At 38.0% G+C, this 22022-nt stretch overlaps 1 protein-coding gene across 3 annotated transcripts in view; it reads right to left on the bottom strand.

Annotated features, from left to right (window-relative positions):
- Positions 1 to 2443: 2443 nt before the first annotated feature.
- LOC127453475 (RNA-binding motif, single-stranded-interacting protein 3-like) overlaps positions 2444 to 22022 on the bottom strand; it is a 219435-nt gene continuing 199856 nt past the window's right edge. For 2 of the 3 annotated variants that reach the window (XM_051719865.1, XM_051719864.1), the window contains 4 exons: positions 11566 to 11676; positions 9869 to 9952; positions 9448 to 9572; positions 2444 to 7695 (listed from right to left, as the gene is read on the bottom strand). In XM_051719865.1, the coding sequence (XP_051575825.1) occupies positions 7692 to 7695; positions 9448 to 9572; positions 9869 to 9952; positions 11566 to 11676 (324 nt within the window). In that variant the 3' untranslated portion in view covers positions 2444 to 7691. Of the gene's footprint in view, positions 7696 to 9443; positions 9573 to 9868; positions 9953 to 11565; positions 11677 to 22022 lie in introns of those variants that run through there. The other variant, XM_051719866.1, reaches the window with a different exon arrangement.

Here is a 22022-nt window from a genome sequence, read left to right as displayed (position 1 = left end):
TCAGTTTTACCAAAGACCTTTTTAGGTGGCTGATTTCAGGCTATTTTTACAGCTGCTTAAATGGTAAGACTAAAATTGCCAAAACTGTTTGCTAAGACTACATTTTAATAATGTACTGTATGTCTAATCAGCAATTAGTTCGAACAGACAGGCTAATCAGGCTAAAAACTGTATTTCTCAGGTTGGTCCAGCTTATGCGCATGCATGTTGTAGAGCAGAAAGACCAGACAATGCCTTTACCAATAGAGTGCAACATTCTGGTTCTGGAAGAATAAAATCCCAATAATTCTTTTCCATGGGGTAATTGATTTTTAACAATAACTTATAAGCCTTTAAAGATAGGCCTACCATATGCTCCAAGGTTGTTAATAGATGGTATATGGTCCTGTTGAAACCATCAGTCAGTGTTATTTAAACTTCATAAAAAAAAAGTTTAATAGCGGAATTCCATGTGAAGAACTATGCTACCAGTAAATCCTGAAAAGGAATAATCCACCAATCAGAAAATCATGGTGAACAAACCACAGCAATCGAGCCCAACAGCAACTGCCCATTCCAATCACACACTGTGAATGATGCAGTCGAGTCAGTCCCATTACACTCTCAAACTACTTATTTATTTTTAAATAACTTTAAATATATCGTTTCAATACTTATAATCAACAACTCAAACCAATAGTTTTATACATTTCTATCATTTTTAATTTGATTACTTCATTCGCAATGCTTCATGAGATTGTAGTTCATTCTCTCATGAAAACCATTAAGAACACAGACTTGAACCTTTGTCTTTTTGTCTGATTTTCAAATACGTTTTTGCTTTAGATCATAGATTGTAATGTTGTGATTCACCTCGGAACTGGTTGGTATGGTTCTTAGCTTAGAACTCTTTTATGAAGTACTAAGTTCTATGAAACCCCTCTTTAAGAATTGAATCGGAAAAATACGTCCAATACGAACCAAGATGACTTATAAAGTGGATGGTCACTGTTGCATAATACTGAGGTCCCATGAAGCTGATGGCAGCACCCAGGTCGCAGTCTTCCGGTGATGCAGGAACCAGTTTCCAGACAACTGCCAATGATATGAATGGGAATGCTAATGGATTCCTCTAGTTAATTTAGACCTTTTTGGACTTTAATTTTATAATGAGTTGTTATGTCTCCTCCTCATTTCGTTTTTTGTTGTATAGCTTGTTGTACATCCACAAACAGTGCCCTTTTAAAATGGGATCCATTGATTTACCAAGCGCAAACACGTTATCTGCAAATACCGTTTACAGGAAATAGCTGTGAGCATTACATACCAAAAAATAAAATAAGAATTAGGCTGTATCAAATGCAATATCAGATGGCTTAAAGGGATAGTTCACCCAATAATGAAAACTCTATTATCATTTAATCACCATTATGTTGTTGTTGTTCTTTCTTCCATGGAGCATGTAAAGACTTTTTTTTAGTCTGTGGAACACAAATGAAGATGTTATGCAGAATGAAGGCTTCAGTCACCACTCACTTTCATTGCATCTTTTTTCCATACAAACAAAGAAAGTCATCCACATTTGGAACAACATGAAGGAGAGTAAATGATTATGATAAGGTGAATGTTCCCTTTAATGCATTTAAAGTGTAAAAACTAAACACAATGCACTAAAACAGTGCATGTCTGAAGAAAAAATTATTAGCTCATAAAAAGAACAAATTCCTTAGTGCAGATGCAGTGAGACGTCTCCCCCTCCTCTGGTCTAAATGCCAGTTATGAAAATGAGTTTTTTATGCACTGGAGGAGGATGGAGAGGGTTTGCTGGGTGGTGGAGGCCAGGATAAAAGGTCACCTCAAGACTGAAACAGTCACTTGTTTATCCGAACAATCACTCTATAAATCAGTTTCAAAGAAGTGGGAGGAGGACAGACCCAAATAGTTACTGGGCCCTATAGAGAAGGGCAAAGGGCTCTAATTCTTTTCATCAAAGAGTCCTTGCTCATTGTCTAGTTGCACTGTTCTTCAGGGCATATACTGTAGTTTTTGTCAGCAAGAGAATGTTTGATTTTATAATTTTGTCACTGTAACATGTATACTAGGATGTGCAAGTGATTGCTGATTTAAAATGAATTAAAATGTCTTTTTCTTAAAAAGTGATAAGCTTACATGGTTAAAGGTGATGTGTGTAATTTTTTCATTGTTCAAATACTTTCAGCTAATCCCAGCTTAATGCGTAGAGACAACTATAAGCAAGCAATGTATAGTTTGATTTTCCAGAAAAGTGTAAACACTATGGCCAATAATGTGAGTTTGGGGCAGGGTCATATGTATGTCCAGATAATGGTAGACAGGGTCATATCTTTTTGACTTCAAATAAGTCCTTTGATTACCCAAAAAAGCATTTCTTTCTCTGCTTTCATCAGTAACAAAATAAAAGCTCAACCAGAATCAAAAAGTGAAGTGATTTTGTAGATTTTTTTTTTTTATTGAAAGCTTCATCAAAAGGAAACAAACAAAAAAAAATCAACAGAAGTTTAAACCTAACATCCACTGGTCTACAGACACTCAGGATCACAGCTCGAGCACATGGGAGGCAAGAAATTGAAGCAACTCAAGAAATAATTGTAGCATTGTAAAACTGTTCCACTTTCATATTTCAACAACACCTGTACAAAAAACATTTCCATAAATATTTCTCTATTTTATCTGCCAGTAAGTTAGTCTCTAATTGAGGTTTTGCCGTTTTCTGTGAATTTGGTTGAACAGAGTTTGTGTTATCCCTGCTGTCATACCGCAAACTTTTGAGTTGAGTCAAGGTTCTTGACAGTCTAACGAACATTCTTCATTCAATGACCTCAACCGTGACAGCCAATCTAATGTACAGATAAAAATGCATGGCTTGGACCTTACATCCAATGACAAATAGAATGTTACAATGGGAGCACAGAGTTTCTAGCTAGTGAAAAACCTTCCAGTGGATGAAAGATGTTTAGCTTACTGAATTACACTTGCAACGAGAACTCTATCCTACAGCTTAAGGAAACCTCTAGCTTAAAGGAATAATGAAAATTCTATCATCATTTACTCACCCTTATGTTTTGCTAAACCTTTTTGACTTTCTTCTTATGACTGTCTTTCTACTGGAACACAAAAAAGAGATGTTAGGCAGAATGTTAGCCTCAGTCACCATTCATTTTCATTGTATCTTTTTCCCCCTCAGTACTATGAAAGTGAATGGTGACTAACATTCTAACTATAAACTCCTTTTGTATTTCACAGAAGACATAAAGTAATACAAGTCAGGAAAAACACAAGGGTAAGTTAATCATTTTTGGGTGAACTATTCCTTTATCACATTTTATTTTCACTCTTTAATGAGAAATATGACAGCTGTAGGGTGCAAAATGTAGGGTACTACATAAAGAAATATTTAACCCAAAAATGAAAATTTTCTCACCATTTACTCACCCTCATGCCATCCAAGATGTGTATGACTTTCTTTCTTCTGCTGAACACAAATGAAGATTTTTAGAACAGTATCTCAGCTCTGTAGGTCAAAAAATAACTTTTGAAGTTCCATAAGCAACAAAGGCCTCATAAAAGTAATCCATACAACATCAGTGGTTAAATGCATGTCTTCTGAAGTGATATTAGTCTGAGTGAGAAACAGATCAATATTTAAGGATTGTTTACTATCAATCTCCACTTTCACTTTCACATTCTTCTTTTTTAGTTTTTGGCGATTCACATTCTTCATGCATATCACCACCTATTGGGCAGGGAGTAAAAAATAACTTAATATTGATCTGTTTCTCATCTACATCTATTATTGCTTCTGAAGATATGGATTTAACCACTGGAGTACTCTGGATTTCTTTTATGCTGCCTTTATGTCCTTTATTAGCTTTTATGAGCTTCAAAGTTCTGGTCACCATTCACTTGCATTGTGAGGACCTACAGAGCTGAAATATTCTTCTAAAATTCTTTGTTTGTGTTCAGCAGAAGAAAGAAGTCATACACATCTGGGATGGCATGAGGGTGAGTAAATGATCAAAGAATTCTCATTTTTGGGTGAACTATCCCTATAAGGTAACCACACATACACCTCTTGTGTGAGAATATCACCCCAAGTCACCTCTCTGTCCCCAAGGCCCTGCCCTTAAATACTGAATGCTTGATAGCAGCGAGCACATGATAAAAATAACTCTCCAAAAAGACAGTGGATAACAGACATAAAACACAGTGACTTTTCTCTTTTTTTGTTTAAAATGTTTTTCTTTAAAAAAAAAGGTGGAAATGAAAAGCTAGCTTGTTTTCCTTATAGTATCAGTCATTACGGTAGTTTTGTTGTGTTGCCAAAACTGGTCCTCATTCAGGAATCGCATTAATCCACAGTGTGAAATTGTTTCATAGCTAACTGAAATGGTTAATGCCAAAGCAGAGGATAAAGTACAGCATCTTTGCTTTAATACTGTCCTCTAGTGGTTAATTGATATCATTACTTTGTTTCTGATGTCCTATTGTGGGAATACTGGGAAAAAGACTGAAGCATTCTCTGAACTCTCCTCTTTGCAAAGATGGTGAAAGATGACAATAAAAGAGCATGTGGACCAAAATGACCAACACATATAGAATTAAAATGATCTTGATGTCTCTCGTTAACCCTTCAGTACACAGTTCATTGTATGGATTAACAGATTCAATTGTCACTTCTTAGAATTCTCTAAATGGAATAAAAAGAAATGCAATTAGAACTGTAATCTACCAAATGACAGCTGAATTTATTCCCAGAGCACTTGAGAGATCTCTAATTACCTGACTGTAAAACTAGGAGGCGTATTTATGAGGCGTACAACCATAAAGGCAGCAAAGACAGCCCCATACTTCACCATGTGTATTGAAACTCTTTGCTGAAGTGGTAGAGTTGTGTCCTATTAGTTTGCATGAAAACAACAGAGAGCAGCCTTCCTTTTGTGTTGCAAAATGAGATATTTACCCAGTCCTTGTTTATTTGCTAGTTTCCCCCACTCTGGAATGGACAGCCTGATAAATTATAGCAGATTTCAAATACAGAAGGCCAGAATGATAGTCATCATGTGTGATATTTCTAACTAATACTGAGATGGCTGTCACTGCTTTGTAACAAGGCACCTTAGCAACCACCAAATTCTACATGTATGATGACAGTAGTCACCTTAGTTTCAAGTAATGCCATTATCACAAGTGATTTCCAATTGCATGCATTTAATTAAAGAAACCTTGCATATAATATGAGGTTTTTCAATTGTTGCGACTGCAAATATGTCTTTAGTGGACGACTGCCCTGCTTAAAAACACCCTAAACCAGCATCAGCTGGTTTTCAGGTTTTAGTTGGTCTCTCACCCTGGTCTGTTGTCTGGTTTTAAATAGGTTTTGGACACTTTTCATTGGCCAGGCTGGAAGACCAGATAGACCAGCAGAAGACCAGCAAGGCCAGGTTGGGAGACCAGCTGGAGACCAGTTTGGCCAGGATGGGAAACCAGCTAGACCAGACCAGCTGAAGACCAGCTAGACCTGACCAGCTGAAGACCAGCATGGTTAGGCTGTGAGACCAGCTTGGGCAGGCTGGGAGTCCAGCTAAAAACCAGTTTGGCCAGGTTGGGTAACCAGCTAGATCAACAGAATACAAACTTGGTCTGGCTGGGAGACCAGCTAGACCAGACTGGGAGAACAGCTAGAACAGCTAAAGAGCAGCTTAGCCAGGCTGGGAGACCAGCTGGGTCAGGCTGGGAGACCAACTAGACCAGCTTGGCCGGAGTGGAAGACCAGCTAGACAGTTTGAAGACCAGCTAGACCAGCCGAAGACCAGCATGCTTAGGTTGGGTGACCAACTGCTTGGGTAGGCTGGGAAATCAGCTACAACCAGTTTGGCCAGGTTTGGTAACCAGCTAGACCAGCTGAATACCAACTTGGTCAGGCTGGGAGACCAGCTAGACCAGCTTAGGCTTATTATTATTATTATTTTTTAACATGGTGGGGGGTGCTTGATTTGTAACATTTGTCAAACGGATGTACTATGCAAATTTTTCCAACTGTTAATTTTTCTCAGTGCATCAGATGCAAAGCTTGGCTTCATGACCTGCAATACATTTTCCTATGTTCCTGTGTTTCCTCGTGGTAAAATTGCTTTCGATGAGGTAGTGAGCTTTACACAGAATTTAAAAACACACTAGTCAATGCTTGGATTCCTTCCTGTTGAGTTGAAATGATAATCATCCTTCTTTGAAATAAAGTTTAAACTAAATGGTTATGTGACATATAATAGTGACTGACTCTAGGTCAGTGACTGAGAAGGTGCAGTGAAAGAGAGGTATAATATATTCAGTCTGGCAGATGGGAGATGTTTGATGGCTCAGACTCTCTCTGATGCCCTCTGGTGGGGTGAATACACTCAGCATTATGTGAAATCTGTGATGGTGGTTTTCTGCCTCTCAACTGAACACTTGACATAGATTCTGCAACAGTGGAAACAAGTTTAAACCCTTAAAGTAAAGCACCAATTTTGCCATCAAGGTCAAATGGATACCTTAGAAACATCATTATTAAAACATCAAAAAAAATATCAAAATAGAAAAAAGGAAAACGTAAAATCAATTTACTCCACTGTCTTGAAGGGGGTTTCTTCATCTTTGGTATAAAATATGCCATCAATGGGCTGCATTTGATCCACAGCTAAGAAAGACTTAAGAAATTGTCAACAATTTCCTATTACTATTGCTTTTTGCACACATTTGCTTTTTTTTTTTTTTTTTCGTTTTGATTTAATCCATAAGCTCTTATCTACGTTGATTTGCACTGCCAGTATATATATATTTTTTACTTTTTAGATAAAGTTTTCCACTTTTTTTCCACAATGAAACAAGCAAAGCAGGCTAAAAACACCTTAAAGCTGATAAAAAATATTGCAGATAAAAACAATAATGCCATTAAAAATGATCTGCACTACACAATAAACTGCATTTCACATGATGCAGTGGAATAACATTTTTTTTCCTCTAAAAAAAAATGCAATTCTCTTTAATCATCATCACAATATTTTGTCTGTCCTCTCTTTTAAACACCAATGATAATTTAAAATGTCTCCAGGAGACCTCTCTATAAGCGCTATACAGGTAATTTTTCTCTCTTTGTCAGGTCATTTGTCACTGCATTCGTCAGTCCAGACACTTCGAACAGGAAAAAGTCTTAGATGTTTCTTGAAATTAAGGCAACAAAGATGAAAAAACATTGATATTCTCTAGAAAACTAAAATCTAACTCATAAAAAGGAAAAAGTAATAGTAGCTTAGAATTCGAGGAAGACTTCTTATTCTCCTTCTCTCATTGTTTTACTAGAACGTGCTTCCTCGACTAATAGAAAAACCCACTGTTTCTGAACACCTACCTGCACATTCGAAAAAAGAATAGGAAAACTTGTACTTGTTTGAATTCATCACTTCATGAAGGAAAAGTTTTTTTTTTCCTCACAGACTGCATTTCTGGATCCGAGTTCTCCAAAGGTCCTCTGTTGTGGGCCAGGTGTTAAATAAACTGTTTTGTAATGCTTGTGCAGAAGTAGACACAAACGTGTTTTCCTATATCTTGCGCTCTGTCTTCAATGTTCCCTTGTTGCAGTCCCCCGGTTTCAAGGCAACGCAGTCACCTCAACGCCCCACCCCCACCTCCTCCGGTTATCTGAATAAATTAGAGAGACATATAATTTGGATTGTCACTTGTTCAATTCAGCCCCTTCAAAAAAATATTTCACCCAGAAAATAAAAAATACTGTCATAATTTACAAACATGTCGTTCCAACCCATATGCTGTTATTTTTTTCTATGGAACACAAAAATTCTACAGAAAAGCAATACAAAGTACTGTATTTGTGAACGAATAGTTCTTTTGAGGCAAATCTTTTCAATCAACCAGTTGATCCAGTTCATAAGTTGGACTGAATGATTCTTTTATGAATCGGACTGATCCGGTTCTCGAGTTCAACTCACTGGTTCTATGGTCCGGTCACCTAGCGAGTGGGTTTAATGCACAGTCTTACATCGATTATGCTTAAGTAAGCTGAAAATGTGTAAGGTTATGTAAACGCCTTAAAAGGATTTCCTTTATTGAGGTTATAAATGGTATAAACTGACCAGCACACGTAGATTTTCCCCCATTACCCCGATTTTGCTCTGCATATTAACGTACATTTGTACACTTATGTAATTTGCAGAAGTGTTGTGCTCATGTCTCTTTACATTCTGATGTCAACAGCAGAGAAAAACCCAATGATTTGAAGTCTCATGTAAACACGTAGTTGTCAGCATATTGGTATAATGACTTAAATTTTTGTCTGTGATTCCTCACAGAAAGCAGTCGTATGACTTCAGAAAACCTTGAATATAACCTAATCGCATGGACACCCTTTATGGTACTTTAATTGTGCTATTTTGTCGTTTTTGGGGCTTAAAGGAATAGTTCTTTCAAAAATGAAAATTCTCTCATCATTTACTCACTCTCTTGCCATCCCAGATGTGTATGACTTTCTTTCTTCTACTGAATACAAAGATATTTAGAAGAATATCACAGCTCTGTAGGTCCATACAATGCAAGTGAATGGTGGCCAGAATTTTGAAGCTCCAAAATGCACATAAAGACAGTATAAAAGTAATCCATATGGCTCAAGTGGTTAAATCCATGTCTTCTTAAGGGATATAATAGGTGTGGGTGAGAAACAGATCTATATTTTAGTTTTTTTACTATAAATTCTCTTCCCTGCCCAGTAGGTGGCGATATGAATGAAGAATGCGAATCGCCAAAAGCAAAATAATTTGAAAGTGGACATTTATAGTAAAAAAATAAATAAAAGAACTTAAATATTGATCTGTTTCTCACCCACACCTGTCATATCACTTCTGAAGACATGGATTTAACCACAGAGGTCTAATGTATTACTTTTATGCTGCCTTAATGTGCTTTTTTTAAGCTTTAAAGTGCTGGCCACCAGTCACTTGCATTGAATGAACCAACAGAGCTGAGATATTTTTCTGAAAATCTTTGTTTGTGTTCAGCAGAAGAAAGAATGTCATACACATCTGGGATGGCATGAGAGTAAATGATGAGAAATTTTCATTTTTAGATGAACTTTTCCTTTGACAGACGTGATCACTATGATTTGTTGCTGTATAGAAAAGACCTGTCACCTGCGTGCAAATTCTTCAACATTTTTCCTTTTGTGTTCCACGTAATAAATAAAGGAATGTGGCTTTGAAATAACATGAGGGTGAGTAAATCACAGAAATTTCAATTTTGGTTGAACTATTCTTTTATTCACTTTACTCAATTGAAAATACTGAATGAATGAATATCATGAAATCCCTTTCGTAGTCCTACTGGAACAAGATACATTGTCCCCTTTTTGTCTCATCAATGTGAAGTTGCTTGCAAACTCACTTAGCGGGCTGAAAAGAGTAGGTGGGCACGTGATCGTTGGTGTTGTCCACGCCCAGAGGCTGTTGCTGTCCGCTTGCATCCTGCGAGGAGGGAACACTCTGTGGAGAAGCATCAGTCACCACGCCCTGGAAGGATGTGATGTCATAATTACAGGATGTTCCCTCACTAAAAGCCAGAAATACCTTTTACCCTCCACTAAAAAGAGGCCTTAGTCTGTGTTTGGTACCCAGTCTGCTAGACTCGGATTGAATTTAGGACATGCAGCACACTGGAGTCAGGCCTTGTAAAAATTGACTGCAAGGCAGTAAGGAAGTTCTGGGTGGATTCTGGCTTGAGGTGACTGATCTCCACCCTTTCAATTAGCAACGCTCATCTATTCAGTGGGACCGGTGAATGGATTTGCAGTCACCCAGACACTCACCTCGACTGAGACAGCTGAGGCAGGCACCGGAGTGTACTGGGGAATGTAGGTCCCCTGCATAGGAGCAGCAGCCGCAGTCATGTACTGCAATGAAACATACATAGACACACATTAAAGGTATCAGTCACTCAAAAATGAAAATTCTCTCATTATTTACTCATCCTCATGCCATCCCAAATGTGTTTGACTTTCTTTCTTCTGCAGAACACAAACAAATATATTTTTTAATCCATGTCTTTAGGGATATAATAGGTGTGGGTGAGAAATGGATTAATATTTAAGTCTTTTTTTTACTATAAATCTCTGCCTTTGACCAGCCCCAACCAGTAGGTGGCTGAATGTGAAAGTGAAAGTCACTTCCACACCAGAATGTGGAAGTGAAAGTGTAGATTCTCAGTTAAAAAGGTCTTAAATATTGATCAGTTTCTCACCCACACCTATCATATCACTTCAGAAAACATGGATTTAACAACTGGAGTCTTATGGATTACTTTTACACTGTCTTTATGTCCTTTTTGGACCTTCTGAGTTTTGGTCACCATTCACTTGCATTGTGAGAAAAAATCTTCATTGTGTTCTGCAGAAGAAAGAAAGTGATAAACATCTGGGCATGAGGGTGAATAAATGATGAGAGAATTTTCATTTTTGGTTGAACTATCCCTGTAAAAGTGCGTTTACACAGAGAGTGAATATTGGCTACAAACAAGACACTTAAAGTAATGCCTTCCTGTGGACCTATTTGAAGTATGTTTGGAGCAGAAGAAATAGAAATAAACCTTGTGTAAATTGCCAGCTTTACGCGAAGCTAAAATGCTATTTCTTGCCATTTTACATGCACGTTACCAGGCACGATCATATTTTTTTTTATCAAGAAAATTCATGTTGGATCATAATTTCTGATTATATATATATTTATTTCTAGATAATTGTCTAGTAAGACCTTTGATCTTGGGGCAAAAATCGTATTCTTGATAATTTTTGTATTGTTTTCCTGTAAAAATGTCTAAAAATCCTTAAAACAAGATCAATTTGATTTATCTTGTTTTAGAAACAACACTGCATAAGATATCTAGGTTTTTCAGAGAATATATTTTTAATGTGTATTTTGTCTTACTGTACTGGCAGAGTTTTTATAGTCAAAACAAGTGAAAAAATCTACCAGTGCTGAAGAAGTAATCCAAAGTATTTAGAATACGTTACTGACCTTGAGTAATCTAACGGAATACGTTACAATTACATTTTACAGCATGTATTCTGTAATCTGTAGTGGAATACATTTCAAAAGTAACCCTCCCTACCTTGTCTGCAGGTCATATGATCTCAACATGACAGCGTCCATTTATGTTACATATTATGTGATTATTTTATTTTATTTTTTTACCAATATACAGTAATTAGAGTCTTCATCTCATGTGAGTATACACTTTAAACACATTATCAAAAATAATATTCTACTATTACTATTTCTTTAAAAGTTTAGTAATTAGCAAAACATTACTGAATGCACTTTTGAATAGTGTTTGGCTTTATTCCTCTACTCTGCGGTTTCTAGTGGATGGCAGACCAGCTGAAAATAAACTGCGTTTTGATTCAGTGTGAGGGAAATTTGTTTCAGGTTAGTTTTGCGATTCACTTTTTTCATTTCATGAATAGGCCTTAAGGTGTGGAACAACAGAGTGTAAAAAAGGGCCACTTACTGTGCCAGTGGTACCCAGGGACAGGTGGTTCATCTGCTGGGTGAGGGGACCCATCATGTTAGCTGGCTGCATGGAGATGGTGTGGTCCATGGCTGGCGTGATCACAGCACCCTATGGGTAGGCACACACATACATGCATTGTTACAGGTCAACGCGTGACGGATTGGGGAGGAAATGAGCTACCATTCAACAATGCATCTGGACAACTTCATTAGTAAATGGGGCTGATCACGCAGCCATGCGCTCCACCATAAACTCTCTCTTTCTTTCCTCATCCCATCTGGGCCGTATTGCTGCAGCTGGGCCCTATTATGGGGGCCAGACATGAGCTGTTCCACTTCAACAAGTGAAATAATGTGATCCAAATGCGCGTCATGCATACTTCTGCAGAGATGATGCATCGCTCACTTTACAGTGGAGCTGCTCTGCACCACGGGTGTGTTTACGTTTTCAGGCATGCCGATATGAGAGTGCTAACACATGTGTGAGAGAGAGAGAGACTGCGATTTGTAACCGCTGACCTGAGTTATCATCTGATGCTGTCACATGACTGCTTCAGCAGAACTAGGTCAAAGATGTGCACACACGCTCTTCTCACACGCCAACTTCACTGTAAAAAATGTGATGTAAAACCAACAGTAACTTACCGGCAACAAATAGCCAGCAAGTTGCTGTATTCCATACCACATTAAAATTTATGTAAAACTATCTACTGTAGTTTAAAGTATACTGTATACTTTACAGTACAGTGCATCCGGAAAGTATTCACAGCGCTTCACTTTTTCCACATTTTGTTATGTTACAGCCTTATTCCAAAATGGATTAAATTCATTATTTTCCTCAAAATTCTACAAACAATACCCCATAATGACAACGTGATAGAAGTTTGTTTGAAATCTTTGCAAATTTATTAAAAATTAAAAAAATCACATGTACATAAGTATTCACAGCCTTTGCCATGACACTCAAAATTGAGCTCAGGTGCATCCTGTTTCCACTGATCATCCTTGAGATGTTTCTACAACTTGATTGGAGTCCACCTGTGGTCAATTCAGTTGATTGGACATGATTTGGAAAGGCACACACCTGTCTATATAAGGTCCCATAGTTGACAGTGCATGTCAGAGCACAAACCAAACCATGAAGTCCAAGGAATTGTCTGTAGACCTCCGAGACAGGATTGTATCGAGGCACAGATCTGGGGAAGGGTACAGAAAAATTTCTGCAGCATTGAAGGTCCCAATGAGCACAGTAGCCTCCATCATCCGTAAATGGAAGTTTGAAACCACCAGGACTCTTCCTAGAGCTGGCCGCCTGGCCAAACTAAGCTTCGGGGGAGAAGGGCCCTAGTCAGGGAAGTGACCAAGAACCCGATGGTCACTCTGACAGAGCTCCAGCATTCCTCTGTGGAGAGAGGAGAACCTTCCAGAAAAACAACCATCTCTGCAGCACTCCACCAATCAGGCCTGTATGGTAGAGTGGCCAGACAGAAGCCACTCCTCAGTAAAAGGCACATGACATCCTGCCTGGAGTTTTCCAAAAGGCACCTGAAGGACTCTCAGACCATGAGAAACAAAGATTGAACTCTTTGGCCTGAATGGCAAGCGTCATGTCTGGAGGAAACCAGGCACCACTCATCACCTGGCCAATACCATCCCAACAGTGAAGCATGGTGGTGGCAGCATCATGCTGTGGGGATGTTTTTCAGTGGCAGGAACTGGGAGACTAGTCAGGATCGAGGGAAAGATGAATGCAGCAATGTACAGAGACATCCTTGATGAAAACCTGCTCCATAGCGCTCTGGACCTCAGACTGGAGTGAAGGTTCATCTTCCAGCAGGACAACGACCCTAAGCACACAGCCAAGATAACAAAGGATTGGCTCCGGGACAACTCTGTGTATGTCCTTGAGTGGCCCAGCCAGAGCCCAGACTTGAACCCGATTGAACATCTCTGGAGAGATCTGAAAATGGCTGTGCACCGACGCTCCCCATCCAACCTGACGGAGCTTGAGAGGTCCTGCAAAGAAGAATGGGAGAAACTGCCCAAAAATGGGTGTGCCAAGCTTGTAGCATCATACTCAAAAAAAACTTGAGGCTGTAATTGGTCCCAAAGGTGCTTCAATAAAGTATTGAGCAAAGGCTGTGAATACTTATGTACATGTGATTTTTTTTTTCTTTTTTTTTCGTTTCTTATTTGTAATAAATTTGCAAAGATTTCAAACAAACTACTTTTACGTTGTCATCATGGGGTATTGTTTGTAGAATTTTGAGGAAAATAATGAATTTAATCCATTTTGGAATAAGGCTGTAACATAACAAATGTGGAAAAAGTGAAGCGCTGTGAATACTTTCCGGATGCATTGTATGTGCTGTACTGAAAAATTAATTACAGTAGTTGTTTGTACGACGTATATTAAAATACAGTATATTAGCTGTATAGTTAATTACATTGTTTATTAAATTGCAGTGTCCATACCGCAGAACTAGCCACAGTAAGCACAGTTTTAGCTTCCAGAGTTAGAGTAACTAACTTCTATGTATTACAAGTAAAAAAACAACAACAAAAAACAAAAAAAACAACTGAGGCCTTTTTGCAAACAGAACATTTATTACACAAAGACAGCTCAAATAGCACATAAATGTTATTCATAAAGGTAAACTATGACTACACACAAAAGTCCATTCAAAAACTTTCAATATTAAGTTCACCAGATGTCCAAATGACTGAAAGAACACTCTCCAATTCTTTGCCTGTCTAGACCTAGAAAACAAAATACAAAAATCAATTCATGTAACTTCAGTCCTGTTTTTATTCTGTATCAACATGGAATTTAATCTACAAAAAGAAAATACACTCTAAACAACCAAGGTTGTGCATCATTCAGAAAGGACTGAGATAGAAGTTACTTACATATCAAATAAAATTTGAGCAAAACATTTACACGTTATATTTGTATATAACGTAACTTTATTTTAGATGGAGGGGTCAAAGAAAGTGGCCTGTATAACTTAACTTTATTAAAAAAAAAAAAACACACAAAATGGGGCATTCAAAGATTTGCATTTGCATTACGTTGTATGTTCACAGACAAGGTCATTTGGTTACTTCAATACTAAACAGAATGGCCATTATAACTAATGCTAGTATCTGTTTGAGAATGTAAACCTTAGTGTTACAAAGCTACTTGTTGAAAATTAAGAGCAGATCTTCATTGTCAACTGATGAATGTCTGAAAACAACAACAACAAAATTTTATAAACTGCTAAAATATGTTTTGTGTGATTTTTGATGCTCACCTGGTTCAGTAGAAAAGAGAGCCTTTGTCAAGCAGTTTGTTAAAAAGTTCAATTCTTCTCAGATGGTTTGGCGAGGACTACGCTGAAGATAAAACCATTGCTCAGCTTGCAAATCTGGTGGCACTTTGTGAGGGACTCTTTCCCTGTGTTATCAGTACAGTATTACTTTCCCCAAAGCAGAAAATGTCTCAATGGAGTTTAAATTCATCTGTCTTGACAGCAGAGATAATGAACCCTCCTGGAAAACCCAACTAACACCAGCTTCAGATTGTAGCTGGTTTGACATGGTTTCAAACTGGTTTCAGGCATGTCTTATATAATAATAATTTTGACTTGTCTCTTGTTTATTAAAAAAAATACAAAAAATAAAATCCTGGTTACAGTAAGGTGCTTACAATAAAAGTGAATGGGACCAGTCCATAAACATTATACAAAATACACACAGTTTCAAAAAGTATAACCACAAGACGTAAAAATTATAAGCTACGTGTTAACCAGTGTTTTTGTTTTAGTCATAGTCTAATGATAAAAATGTCCTTTAAATTTAGTCAATATTTCATCATGTCATTCATTAATTTGAGTCAGTTTTACAGTTTTGCTAATTTTAGTCAACAAAGATATTGTGCAAAATGACAAAAATGTGTCTCAAACTGTTACAGATGCAAACATTTAGAATATAAACATTAATTAATTTAAAGATGTATCAAACATATAAACTGTCCTTGTTGTGAAAACCTGAGCTCTTGAAATAATAGCATATTATGAATATACTGAAGTATTAGCTACTTTTTTAGAAGTTACTGTATTCTGAATTCATAATTTTCCTATAATTCTATAATTTTATATTATTAATTTTCCATTTTAGCCAGTGCGCAATCTGCCCATAGCGCGTTTTTATGCAAACGGTGTTTTTACAATGCAAGTTACGCATTCTTAAAGTCCACCTGTTTATTCGCTTCATTGCCTGTGCAGACATAAATTGTAATATAAAATATACAGTATGTTGTGGACAGTGCTGGGTGGATTACTTGTGAATTGTAATCAGGTACTGATTAAAAATTACATGTCAAAAGGGGGGGCCTGGGTAGCTCAGTGAGCATTGACGCTGACTACCTCCCCTGGAGTTGCGAGCTCGAATCCAGGGCGTGCTGAGTGACTCCAGCCAGGTCTCCTAAGCAACCAAATTGGCCCGGTTGCTAGGGAGGGTAGAGTCACATGGGGTAACCTCCTCGTGGTTGCAATTAGGGGTTCTTGCTCTCAATGGGGCACATGGTAAATTGTGCATGGATCACGGAGAGTAGCATGAGCCTCCCGTGCTGTGAGTCTCCGTGGTGTCATGCACAGCAAGCCACATGATAAGATGCGTGGATTGACTGTCTCAGAAGCAGAGGAAACTGAGACTTGTCCTCCGCCACCCGGATTGAGGTGAGTAACCATGCCACCACGAGGACCTACTAAGTAGTGGGAATTGGGCATTCCAAATTAGGAGAAAAGGTGATAAAAACATAAAAAATGACATGTCTAAAAATGCAATCAGTAATGTAATCTCGTAGATAATATTTTTTGGGGTAATCTAATCCGATTACTTTTGGATTACTTTCAACCTAATTCTGCATGATTTAATCGTTTGAGTGGTGCTTATGTCGACAAATTCAGAAAAATTATTGCAAATGTAAAAATACGAAGGAAGTTTTCATATTTTCATGTTTTCCCCATGATGCTGATAGAGGTCTAGGTCATCCATCAATGACAGACTTTGAGTTTAACAGGCTTTTTTTTATTAGAGTTTCTAAAATTATGGACAGGTTCCCAGGGCACGTTAGCACAAATGTGGTCATGCAATTTCACGTGTGGTAAGTAATCAGAGCAGTCAAAGTTATCACTACACCAAAAGTGCATTCATAAACATTTTTGAAATTTGACTACAAAGCAATTTAAGAAACTCAAAGTAACTTTATGGGGCTAATCCAATTGAATATGAAATGACCTATATTTGTCCATTTTGATGCGTTTGATGGACAAAACCCTTCCAAAGACATTGCGACACATGGTTATATTACACACAGAGTGATCATTCAAATACTAATTGAAAAAATGTGTTTGAGTTGGTTAGATTTGCGATGTAAAATATAATATTGTTGACAGGATAATAACTTTTAGAAGACAGAGTTTACATTGCACAGCGATGTTTTTGCCCCATGTCTCTGTAAAAATGAAATTATCTCTATAGATCCAGTGGTTAAATGCTGAGGTAGAACACTCTATCTTCACCTGACTGGCTAGTAGCGAGTATCAGTTCTGAGTGCAATACACACAACCCTCCCCCTTCCCCTCTCTTCCAAAAACACTCAAAGACTTACTGAACGTATATCAGCGGTGTGCTGATTTAGAATAAAAAATGTAAAAGATTGAAAAAAGAGAATGATTAGGATGATCAATAAATTATTAACAATTTACTGCCGTTGCCTTGTTAATTTGTAATCATGTAATCTATAAAAAAAGTGACTGTAGTCAGATTACGAGTATTTTAAAATGTAATTTAATCCAATTACAAGTATTTGATATTTGTAATCTGATTATGTAATCCAGATTACATGTAATCTACCACTACCCAGCACTGGTTGTGGATACAGTGGTTAATCCCATGAATAAATAGGATGTTTTTGAGTGAGGTCATCAAGCCGTTTGTAAAGCGGTTCATATTGCTGCAGCTCATACTGGCTTATGAATCAATTAGATGACTTGTTTCTAGATATTTCTTCTTCTAAAACTGATTTTTCTTCTTCTGTTTATGCACAGTTAATATATTGAAGTATTTTTTTTCCCTCGTACAGCATGTTTGAATTAAAATTGTTTAATTATCACCATGATGCATCTTTTTCATCTCGTATTTGTTGTCGTTGACAAAAAGACCAACAACAACCCTTTGTTAACGAACATTTTCATCAGTAACTTAGTTGACAAAGTAACACTGGTGTTAACATGATTTTAGCATGATCAAATTGCTTACTAATCATATCTGTGTAAAGTTACATTCAATATTACAAACTTTGTTGCCATACCAACTCAACACTGGTAAAGCCAAAGTAGCATGAAAAACCATAACTAATATGGCCCAAGCTGGTCTAGAAGATTAATAAGGTGGACTGCCAGCTAATGGACCTGGGTTTAACCTGGTAGACCATTTTTGTCAAGTTGGTTAATTAGAGCTTGTAGACCACCTTGGAGTGGCAACAAACCTCCAAGCTACCATGTTCCAAAAACAAGGTTGAACATATGCCATGTCCACACTAATCTGTTTAAAGGGGACATATTATGCAAAATCCACTTTTTCCAATTTTTTTGAACATAATTGTGTGTCCCCAGTGTGTGTAAACAACCACAAAATATGGTAAAAGACCATCCCCTCATTTCTTTCCTTTCCCCACCAATAAAAAACAGTGTCTCCGAACGAACCATTCAGGTTTGCAGCTCCTTATGACGTCAAAAGGGGAAAGTTACCGCCAAGGGCTGGTGAAGAGATCTGCACAAGTAGCTTAGATCCACCCTCATTAAAACTTTAGCGAGCAGTGCACAGTCCGCCATGTTTATCTCCTCGCTACAGCCGCTTGTGCTAACTCGGACTGCTTCATCAATGATGTCAACACAAGGCTGGATTTGCTTCAAAGTTAAGGATCAAGGATGGATTGATACCAACTCTCCGTGACCCTTTAATTTTTGCAATTTGGATTTCTGAATTTGCTTGTTTGCACGTTGCACGAAAAACGCTTGTTGCGAAAACACTGTGCTTTGTGTAATGTAGCAACTAGTCCCTAACTACATTATTCTATAATAATGAAGCTGTAGCTCTGTTTCAGTTACGATATAAACTGATTGGCCCCGCTTGAGTGGTCATGCAATTAAGATTTTCTGTGTAATAAAACCGGTCATTATTTCAAAAACGATTATGAAGCAGTAGTATTTTCGACAATTATAGCTGGGTTTTTTTATATTTCATAACTCGACCTTTGTTATGCACAATACAGTAAGATGATTGACTTAGTGTGTTCTCCATGTTATTTATAATTTTTTAACTGTTTAATTCTCCTGCATTGTTGTCAACGGGGTATCAGTGGCACCAGCAGGAAAGGCACAGCCCACTTCCAGAAAGGGGTGTGGGGAGCAGCAGCTCCTTTACATTTAAAGCTACAGACACTAAAACAGCCCATTTGGAACAGGGCTACAAAACAGGGTTATAAAGGCATGGTAGAGTAAACGATCTGTGAGGTATTTTGAGCTGAAACTAGACAGACACATTCTGGGGACACCAATATTACATTGTGTAAAAAATGCTTCCTGTGTGGATTAGATAAATATGGATTAGTGTGGACGGCCCCATAGACTTTAGGGGGTGCTTTTATAAATAAAGTTATTTATTGTGCTAGCATGTACGTAAAATGATTTTTTTAATTTAATTATTATGTTCTGGGTAAAAGTATGTACTTATGACTAAACTAATAACTAAAAATATACCTGTAAACACATCTTTTCACTGTATGCCCCTCCCCCCGGACAAAAGTGAAACATGGCATAGTGTTGTATGGGAATGTTGGATTGTTCGGCATTTCAAGCATAAATAGCTGGTTATCCAGGGTTAAATGTACAAGTTTCTGAAGAGCTATGAAAGGAACATTCTTCCCAAGAACATAAAGTGAATACTGCCATACGGCAACAGCAAAAAATCCTTTACACACACAAACGGGCAATCTTCGACAGCTTCTGTTTGTCTCACAGCAAGTACAGCTTGGTGGAGCTGGTGCTTTCAGTAAGCCAGTGTTTGAAGAATAAACTATACAGGCACATGGTGTCAGAAGCGCTCTGTCTCTGTTCACACTTTCAGAGGTAAACCGTTCTGCCTCTATCCTACAGCTCCGCACCTGCCGTACATCTGAGCTCTCAGATGCACGAGAGCCTCAAGCTAACAGTTCCCCCGCCCCGCGACAAGCTTTCATAATGAGAAGAGGCAAAAAAGAAATCCACGCTGAATAATTCTCCACTCTAATTTAGTCATATCAGTGTGAGACTTAGACAGATGATTAAAGCTGTGCTTGTGTGTATGTGTGCATGCCTATGTGTGTTTTCCTTCATTTCCCCGAGGGGAAGTATTCAGAAAGTGAGTGACATTCGGAGAGGGTTTCTGCATCGAGACAGCCAGTAATATTTCTCTCTCTCTCTTTACCAATTGGTGTCCCCACTCTTCCCTTCAAACAACAGACTGTACAGTCATTTTTCAACTTTAGACAAAATATACATTTATATAAGCTGATTTTTTAAGTCCTAAAAGCCAAAAAATGCCTGTTACCATAGTTTAAAGCCCAGGGTTCCGACAAAAACTAGATGACCAGAAATCTCTTTCCTCTATCCTTCCTCTCTGTCCCCAATCCATGTCCCCTTTCTTCCCATCAAACAAAAACGTGTATACTCATTTTCAACCTCAGATAAAAATACATTAATCTAAGCTGATTTTTTGAGTCCTGGATGCCAAAAATGCCCATGACTGCAGTTTGAAGCCTGAGGTTCCAACATAAACAAGACAATCAGAAATTTTTCTCTTTTCCCAATTTGTGTCCCTTCTCTTCCCTTTAAACAACAGCCTGTATACTCATTTTCAACCTCAGGCAGAATATATTCATCTAAGCTGATTTTTTGAGTCCTGGATGACATAAAATGCTTGTGACTGTAGTTTGAAGCCCAGGGTTCCGACGTAAACTAGACAACCAGAAATCTCTAGTGACATCAGAGGAAGGAGAGTTGTTGCCAAGAAAATTGAAATAGAGACAGGAAAAGGAAGTTTTCTTTTTTTTTTTTTTCAGGTACCGGCCATTAACAAAACAGGCTGCCAGTGGAGAATGTTTGATATCAATCTTAAATGCATTTGTTGCACACATACACAATATGTGGCATGGCATAAGCACTTCCCAACATTTATAAACGCTTAAAGGGACAGTTCACCTATACATTAAAATTCTGCCACTATTTAATGTTATTCCAAACCCATGTGACTGACTTTCTTTTGTGGAACCGAAGGAAGAAAGTCACAGAAAGGTGAGTAAATGATGACATATTTTTTTTATTTTTGGTTGAACTATCCCTTGAAGGAAAACATTAACCATACATTCATTCTTTCTCACACACAGGGTATGTGCCACGGTATAACTGCCAATTCCCACCGTTCAAACAAAGCATTCTCGGCAGAGCGGGCTGTGATGGAGCAAAGATAAAGTCAAATCTTTCCTCAAACATGGGCTCCTTTGTTTCTGTAAATTGCAGTGACTAGCAGGGGCTTAGAGAAGCATTCCAATTCTTTTCTCTCCTCTTGCGTGGTGGTTCCACTTTAAGCGGCTCTGCAGTATTGCACTGCGGTCTTGATTCATTAATGTTCATTTCCAGGAAATGATTTGGTTAGGGCGGCTGGGGATTCTTCTCCATACTAAAATGGAAAGTAACAGGTACATGGCCCTCTGGGTGGTGCATTGTGTGTGTTTGCTGGTTGTTGTGTGTATCCTTCTGAAAAGACCAGTATACTGTAGCTACCCTGGAGCGAAAATATGCTTACAACAATATGAATTTCCATGCTGCTGTAATGGTGGCCAGCTGATAGATAGCTGTGCAATGTGTATAAACCTCACTCTCCTGACCTCAAGAGGTGCACTAGTGACTGACGTTAGAGGTTGTAGCCTTTAGCCTCCTTGTTAGCGCACCCGCCTCCCATGCCGGAGACGCTGGTTCGAGTCCCATATAGAGCAGGTAGAACAGAAGCGTCACACTGGCCCAGAATTTATGATGGTCTTTCTTGTGAAGTTTGTTGACCAATATACTCCTGCTGGTTAAAATTAATAAATAGGCCTGGTGGGGACAACAGCACACCATACTGGGAAACAGCAACCCAATGTATGCTGGGAGCTTTTCCGAAGGGTAGTCCCTAGAATACAGTATGTTATGGTGCTGGTGTCAGCACGAGGCTACTTAACCAACTTGTATTCTGGGTTCAATACAAGTTAAGCTCAATCGACAGCATTTGTGGCATGTTGATTACCAACAAAAATTATTTGGACTCGTCCCTCCTTTTCTTTAAAAAAATTAAATAAAATGTGGGTTACATTGAGGCACAATGGAAGTG

The sequence above is a fragment of the Myxocyprinus asiaticus genome, chromosome 15, assembly GCF_019703515.2.
Source record: "Myxocyprinus asiaticus isolate MX2 ecotype Aquarium Trade chromosome 15, UBuf_Myxa_2, whole genome shotgun sequence".
NCBI lineage: Eukaryota > Metazoa > Chordata > Actinopteri > Cypriniformes > Catostomidae > Myxocyprinus > Myxocyprinus asiaticus.
This window is presented reverse-complemented; position numbering and strand designations above follow the sequence as displayed.